General features: G+C 51.5%; 1 protein-coding gene across 1 annotated transcript; it reads left to right on the plus strand.

Annotated features, from left to right (window-relative positions):
- Window positions 1-1,200: 1,200 nt before the first annotated feature.
- On the plus strand, window positions 1,201-2,976 carry NKX2-8 (NK2 homeobox 8). The gene is made up of 2 exons (XM_066322308.1): window positions 1,201-1,404; window positions 2,432-2,976. The coding sequence occupies exons 1-2, from the start codon at window positions 1,239-1,241 to the stop codon at window positions 2,974-2,976; spliced, it is 711 nt and encodes a 236-aa protein (XP_066178405.1). The 5' UTR covers window positions 1,201-1,238.
- The last annotated feature ends 5,442 nt before the right edge of the window (window positions 2,977-8,418 follow it).

The following is an 8,418-nucleotide window of genomic DNA, read 5'->3' on the forward strand; positions in this document are numbered from 1 at the left end:
ACGGAGCGGCCCGGGCAAAGGGAGGTGAAGCTGAGACAAGGTGCTTGTCCCCAAATCGTGCCCAGACAGTGTCAGCACCCTCCTCCCGGGGGCCGCCGCCGCTCCTCGGCTTCTTTTGCTGCCTCTTTCGGCAGATGAAGCGGCGGTCGGCTCGGATAAATAGAGGCGCCGTGTTTGATCTTTTCTCCCTCTCCCCAGCTGGAGACATTTCAGTCACTCGCACACCCCGCCCAAGGGGATATTCCCTGGGTTGGTACAGTGCAAACTGGTGATAATAATAATAATAATAATAATAATAATAATAATAATAATAATATCACCGCTATCCCCCTACCGACTCTTCCTTACAGACCGAGTGTGCCAAGCTCCCGCCACCATCTTTCTCGAGAAAAAGGTGTGCCTTACATCTACCATGCCCAGGAGATGCAAAAAAACCCCATCCCAGAGATCCCGCTCCTTAACGCACACACCCGCCAGCCTTCCCCGCCGAGAGCTCAGCCGAGGTGTGAAAAATGCCCCGTTGAGGGTAGGAAACCTGCTAACAGCAAGAAGACAATTTGAGGTAGAGCTGCAAACAGCCCTGCAAATAAAACAAATAACGACTTAAATTCCTTCCCGATTTAAAGAAAGAGGCAAGAGAGGGGGGCAAATAAAGAGGGAGAAGTGGGGAGGGGGCTCTCGGCATGCTCTGCGGATGTCCTGGGAGGATTCACTTTGTCTGCGGATAGAAGGGACGCTGGTGGCTTCGGTGGCGGATGGAGGGGGGTGGTTGTTGGTCATCCACATGCCACCCAAGATGTTATTCACTGCTAACAATTACCATTATCTGTCCCCACTTTTGGCTAATCAGACAGAATATGTAATGATGACGCCTGTTTCCTGCTGTCTTTGGGAGGTAACGGGTTATTCTCTCATGGGGGTGGCGGGAGGGGGGGTTACACCTACTCCCATTAGGGCTTTAGCACTTGACTAATTCAGGTACTTAGCATCCTATAGACAGGGACGGTTTGAAAGCAGGCAGTGTTTGCAGTGGGGAGGACTGTTTATATAAACAGGACACCTCTGTAAACGACACTAATATTTGGGGTTAGGTGGCGATGGAAAGGAAGGTCCTCTGGAGCCGAGAGATTCCCCAGTAACTGGACGCGATCCTTTCCTCGCAGCTTTTAAGGAAGGGGGTTCGGTTTGGGGTGATTTTTTTTTTTTTTGAGGGGGTGGGGGGGGGTGCACAACCCGTCATGGCCACATCTGGCAGGATCAGTTTTACAGTGAGGAGCATTTTGGATTTACCAGAGCAGGATGCTAATAGCATAAAGCAAGCCTCTGACCATCACCACTCAGCGGAGAACTACACCGGCTCGCCGTACCGAGGGTGGATAGAAACAGACAGAAATCACTATCCTTGTGAGTATAAACCGAACAGGAATTCGCCACCTCCGCACAATTATCTTTTATTTGTTTCCCCCCTTCCTTTAAGGAAGATGCGAAGCAGCGAATCGACAGTGTACATAGCCTACAGGAGCGGGGAAATCCAGGCTGGGAATTTTATAAAATACTATTGAATTGCAACAACGAAACAGCAGAAATGCCCCGGCCACGATGTTAAGACAGAAAAGAGGGTTTGTTTTTGTTGTGGGTTATTTTTGGAGGCTTAGGGGACTTTTTTTAATAGGTCTGTGAATGTTCCCAGCTATGGCAGAACCCAAAATCTCAGGCCGTGGCCGCCTCTCTCTGCGCGTTTATCGTTTAAGCCCATTTCCCGGATTATATTTTTTTATTTACCCCCGTTTCCCTGTTGCAAGAAATGCTATCTTTTTGTGCTGAAGGGTTTGAGGCTCCGCAGAGGAAAGGCGAGCATCCCCCGCCCTGGGCGCACCACCGCCTGTATCCGCGCACCTGCCGCCGCCGCGGGCAGGCTCCATCCAGTTCGCACAGCCCGCACACAGCAATGGTGCCGCAGATACACGGCGTTTATTGTCCACCCGTGTGTGCGCAGGGGGAGATCGTCCCTTGCATGGGTGCGGGAACACCGCCGGGATAGGTTAAATATTAAGGTTTTATGGAGCGGCGAGTGAAAGGCAGTTTTATGGAAGGACGAGGCAGCCCCAGTTTCAGTACCCAGGGAACACGAGGGCTGGCAGCCCGCAATCCTCGGGCTGTGCTCGGCGGAGCGGCCGTGCTCCTGCGGGGATTGCCGGCTGGGAAAAGCGGGTTCCCCACGGGAGGACAGCCCGCTCCGTCCCGTGGGCTAGGTTTAATGTATTAGCGGGGTTAGCTCTCACCTCTCCTTGACTGTTGGGATTAATCCGGCCCGGTAGACGGCCGGGGCTCTCCGTGCCAGAGGCGTTTCAGCTCTCGGCGGCCTCCTCGATGCCTGCCCCGCTCCCGGGCCCCGGCTGCTCCCTCTCTCTAACCCACTCGCTGTCCCCAGCCTCCGACGAGAGCGGCCCGGAGATGAGCTTGCCCGACTCCACCCAAAGGTCGCTCCCCGCCCGCGGCTCGGAGGCCGAGGAAAAGAAGAAGAAGCGGCGGGTGCTCTTCTCCAAGGCTCAGACGCTGGAGCTGGAGCGGCGCTTCCGACAGCAGCGATACCTCTCGGCGCCGGAGCGGGAGCAGCTGGCCCGGCTGCTCAGCCTCACCCCCACGCAGGTGAAGATCTGGTTCCAGAACCACCGCTACAAGATGAAGCGGGCGAGAAGCGAGGGCCCCGGCAGCCCGCAGCCTCGCCCGCCCGCCCTGCTGCGCCGGGTGGTGGTGCCGGTGCTGGTGCGGGACGGGGAGCCCTGCCGCGGCTGTCCCGGCAGCCCGCCGGCGCCCGCAGCCCGCCCCAAGCTGGGCTGTGCCCTGGCGGGGTGCAGCGCCCAGGCCGCCCTCGCCCTGCAGGGATACCGAGCCTGCCCGCCCGCCGCCGCCCTCGGCGTCTTCCCCGCGTACCAGCACTTAGCGCACCCCGCCGTCGTCTCCTGGGGATGGTGACAGCGGCACTCAGCCCTCCGGGGCCGGACTCATCCCGAGGGAGCGGAGCCGCCCGCCCCAGCCCCGGGCCGCGCTGCGGGGAAAGCGCCGGGGCACCTCGGGCGGGGCGGGCGGCGGAGAGCGGCCCCGGGGCGGCGGCGGGACCGAGCGGGTCGGGACCGAGCGGTCTGGGACCGAGCTGACCGGGCCGAGCTGACGGGACTGAGCTGACCGGGACTGAGCTGACCGGGACCGAGCTGACGGGACCGAGCTGACCAGGACTGAACTGACCGGGACTGAGCTGACCGGGACTGAGCTGACCGGGACCGAGCTGACCGGGACTGAGCTGACCGGGACTGAGCTGACTGGGACCGAGCTGACGGGACCGAGCTGACCCGGACTGAGCTGACCGGGACTGAGCTAACCGGACCGAGCTGACCGGACCGAGCTGACCGGGACTGAGCTAACCGGACCGAGCTGACGGGACCGAGCTGACCGGGACCGAGCTGACCGGACCGAGCTGACCGGGACCGAGCTGACCGGGACCGAGCTGACGGGACTGAGCTGACCGGGACTGAACTGACTGGGACCGAGCTGACGAGACCGAGCTGACCCGGACCGAGCTGACCGGGACCGAGCTGACCGGGTCTGAGCTGACGGGACCGAGCTGACCGGGACTGAGCTGACCGGGACTGAGCGGGTCGGGACCGAGCTGACCGGGACTGAGCTGACGGGACCGAGCTGACCGGACCGAGCTGACCGGGACCGCGCTCCCCTGCGCCGGCCTCACCCCAGGGCGAGGGTGCCGCGTGAGGCGCGAATTTTGTCAAACCTGCGCTCCTCCTCCTCTTCCTATTCGAGAGATTCCTTGTTAAAAATTAATGATCATCTTAGAGACCTAGTGTGTTTTAAAATAGCTGACTCTCCCAGTGACTAATAAAATGATTTTTGGTAAATAATTTTTTTTCCCCGGCAGAGAAGTGTAGTTTTGATGATTGGGACTGTTTCGTAGGGTTGCTTCCTGTGCTATAAAATCTTCAATGCTTGTCTTGATAGGTCCAGTCGAATTCGAATTTCAAGTTCGTTTATTTAATCCACATGAGCCGGTAAACGGCAAATAAATGTTGCTGCAAGCATCTCACTGTAAACGGTGATAATTCCTCCGGGAAGCGTGAACCTGGAGTCTCCCGCTCTGGAGACTCCCGCTCCTCACGACTTCTCGTTTTCAGCCACTAAGGCAGGATCCAGAATTAAGCCAATCTTTCCGTTAGCTTGAAACAGTTCCAAATTTCGACTGTGGAAGGACAGCCGAGAAAATTTAGTTTGGAAACTATTTGATAAACTATCGATTTTATTACCTTGGGGTGAAAATAGTAACAGATATTTTCTGCCGATCGCCAGTGGGGGGAAAAGCCCTGAATCCCTTATAAAGCTAAATCCAGGTCCCTGAAATATGGACTAGACCGGCGGCTTCCACCCCTCCGACGGCACCTGCGGACCACGAACGCGGAGGGAAGGAATATTTAGGGCAAAGACCCCACGGGGATTGATACAGACAACGCGGCCGCCGAAGAAAAGGTGTCGACGGAAAGGGACCCGCAGAAGATATTTGAGCGGGGATTTTATTATATTTTTTTTATTATTATTTATTCCCTGGAAGGGGATAATTTTGGACCAGGTACGCCCCTGGGATGTGGTGTGCTGCCTACACATCCCAGAGAGCCCACGGAGAGCGAGGCTGGGAGGTGCCGTCGTGGCGGATGAGGAGGAGACCAAAAGCCGCTTTCCGTGGGTGATTTTGGTGGCACACCCCGCCAGAACCGCCTCACTCTCCTCCCAGCCCTGCCTTACTTGGCACTCTCCACCTGGGCGGCTCGGTGTCGCTTCTGTCCTCGGTGCGGGAGGATCAGAGCCAACTACAGCTCAGGACAGGCTGGGGAGAATGAAGAGACGCCAGTGGTCCCACCTACATCCCCTTCCCTGCCTGGACAGGGGCCGTGTGCCAAGGCAGAGGCGCACCGCGGATCAGGCCTCTGGGATGTGCTGGAAAGACCTGGGGAAACAGCTTCTGTGTCACCTGGGTTTGGTTTTATTGCTTGCTTGCTTGGTGGGTTTTGATTTTTTTTTGTTGTTGTTGTCTTCTCCCTACCCTTTTCCCTTTATTTTTCCTCTTGCTATCCGATTTTTTTTTTTTTTTTTTTTCGTCTCAGCTGCTGGCCACCTTGTCTCCCATATGGATGGGGTTATCTTAGAAGAATCTCCCGGAGAATCGCTCCTTAAACCTCCTTTTGTCTTGGAGGTTGAAAAGAGCATTGTTGGGCATGAAAAGGACCTAGACAAAATCCGCACTGTTTCAATTCAGGACTGTTTAATCAGTCCCTAGTGACAATTTTATGGGTTTTAGGTGGTACAATAGCATCTTTTAAAACCTTGTGGCCTTCACGAAAACAAAGGGCTTGAATTTTATGGGCTTACAACTCCAATTAGAACAGTGCCAATGTGTATGGGAGATTATCAAATTTGTATCATAAAACCCCTCTATAATAAATGATTACTGGAAGCAGGGGAGGGGCGGGGGGGTGAGTGGGTAGGGAGAAAGGACCCAGACTTCAAGCAGCGGACTTTGTCACACGTAGTTTTAAAAGTACAGATGCTGCCCTCCGTTTTAACCCTTTGCGAGCCAGCTATGCAGCAGGATCATCTGTGGAAATAGTGTGATAACGTCATTGAAATAAGGAAACAAAGACAACGGGACAAGACTGTTCCTCCTCAGCACAAACTTAACCTCCGTCAGCTTCCTGACTGTTTGCAGCACCTCACCTGGAAGTGTCCTTCCCTGGTTCCTCACTCAGCTGAGCTGCTGTCCTGTCCAGGAGCCCACACACCATAGGAAGGCTCTGTAAAATAGGAGGACTTTCCTTAAATTACTGCTTCTATGACCTACTGTACATCCAGGTAACAGCAGAGGACGTCTTTCCCAACGCCAGGTTCAGTGATTTTCTCTGATAACTGGCTGCAATGTCACCTGATGTGAGTTTCTTCACAAAAACAGTGAGATTTTTGTCTTTTACCAAGTGCAGGGAGTGGGAAAGGTGCTATTCCCGGGCACTGGCAGAGGCTAACGAGGTGCTCTTGCAGGGTGAGTGAAGTCATCTCAGCAGGGGTGCCAGACGACAGTGTCATGTTCAGGCATGGAGACAAGCAGCACCCTTAATTTAATGCGTCCAAGTAGAAAGAATAATGTATTACATAATGAGACAATTCAATAATCTATGGACATTTATAGTAGTGAAAAAAGTCTTGTGAAGAGGATAGAGTGGGACTGAAAATATTTTTTTTTCCTGACAGAAACAAATTCATCTGTCTAAATTTTAAGCGCATCTAACAAGGAAAATAGTTACCACTGGTTAAGTTGTATCTAGGAGATACTTCTTAACAAATGCCGTTGGTAACAACTTTAGGGCAAGAGAAACTTAGCACCTTTCAGTGTATTTTTTGTTACTTTGACTTGTTTTTTTTTGATAAAGGACAAAATCATCTCAGTTGTTTGTTTGGATTTTTTTTTGCCTCCTCCTCAAAGGGGTGAATGCACAAATTCTTCCTTTTCTCCTTCTTTTTCCCCTACCAGGTCTCATTGTTACTTTCACCCTGCAAACAAGCCTGTGAATTTTACTGAAGCTAATGAATAAGCATACCATGATCAACACCTAGTGAAAAGCATTGCTAACATCTTCAAACATATTCCTGGGTGCTTTATTCTTAGTCAGTAAATAAACTATTGACTTTGCAAAGGCCCAGTCCTATTTCAGTGGGAGCCTCTGGGCACATGTTTGTTAATTTAGAACTAAGACATTAAAATGAGTCACCAGATTGCCTCTATTTTTTGGACAATAATTCTGAAAGAGCATATGATCAAGCCTCTTCGTGATACTTCATGAACAAGTTGACTGTGCCCCTGCCAATGCACACCCATCATTCATTTTTGTATATACACCCCCACACATTTTAAAAGTGACAACAGGTGGAAAACATCACCTCTGTAGCAGAGCTCTGCCCTGCTCCAAATTCCCTTGTCGCTGACTTAGGAAAGGTTCCTGGCAGCCTTGCAGGATGTCTGTCTTGGTTAATGACCCATCTGGACTGGGTTGATAACTAAGTGCAGGTCAGGTCTGTCAAAACTTTTGGAATTCCGTCCCCTTGTACCTCACAGCATTTGATAGGAATAGGCCTTGCACCCTTACTGATGCTCTAGGACCACAGAGAGCTCACTTTGCTTTCAGAAGCAGGTTGTGCCCAACTCTATTTGTGGAGAAGCTCAGTTCTGGCTCCCCTTGTACTCAGCGACCTTCACAAGTTGCAGTTCACTGTTTAAGATGATGTCTCACTGGAATTGAGTCCCTGATAGCCGCTGCTGCTTCTTGAGAAATGGGAACAGCTAAGATACAAGGAATAGGAGTTTCTGAGCATTAGTAATGATACTCAGCCTTTTCTTCAAACCTCTAGATAATGCAATTTCCTTTTTCCTCAGACAGTGCTTCCAACACCTCAGCATTGAACCAGTCCCATACATATTGGCCACCAGATAGTGACCTCTTTCCAGAATCCTTGCCATGAACAAAGTATTGCAAAACAAAGACTCCACTCCACTTACTAGACATTAAAAAAAAAAAAAAATAGACAAAAATTTAAGTGCCACTAGTATCAGCAATGGCAGAAGACTCCATGTAATTTTCATTAGGCCTCTGACTCACTGCGCTGGTTTTGGCTGGGATAAAATTATTTCCTTACAGTAGTTAGTATGGGATTGCTTTGAATTTGTGGGATAAAGTTAATTTCCTTACAGTAGCTAGTATGGGATTACTTTGAATTTGGCTGAAAATGGTGTTGATTATACAGATTTCTTTTTGTTATCACAGAGAGCAGTGCTTGTCTTTTCTGTTTTTCATAACTGCCCCACCAGCAAGAAGGCTGTGGGTGCACAAGGATGTGGGAGGAGACACAGCTGGGACAGGTGACCCCCAGTGACAAAAGGGATATCCCATGTCATATGGCACCATGCTCAGCCTATAAAGCTGGAGGAAGAAGGAGGAAGAGGGATTGTTCAGAGCTCTGGAATTTGTCTTGCCCAGTAAGTGTTGTAAGTGATGTAGCTCTGATGAAGACTTGTTTGCCCATGAGAAGAAGTGAATTGTTTTGCTTCGTGTGAGTGACTTTTGTTTCCCCTCTTAAACTGCCTTGATAAACCTATGAATTTTCTCACTTTTTCCTTTCACCCCACCTCCTCACTGGGGTTAAACCATGGCACTCTGAAGCTAAATTCCTGTGGGGAAGGAGGCAATGGATGGAGAGTCACCCAGAGCAGAAAAGTTGCTTTATTCTCCTTAAGCACAGAGCTCAAGTAACACTCAGGAGCAGAGGAGCTAAGATCAATGTTAACACCATTAAAATGATTTTAAAAAGTCA

The sequence above is a fragment of the Sylvia atricapilla genome, chromosome 6 (genome assembly GCF_009819655.1).
Source record: "Sylvia atricapilla isolate bSylAtr1 chromosome 6, bSylAtr1.pri, whole genome shotgun sequence".
NCBI classification, from domain to species: Eukaryota; Metazoa; Chordata; class Aves; order Passeriformes; family Sylviidae; genus Sylvia; species Sylvia atricapilla.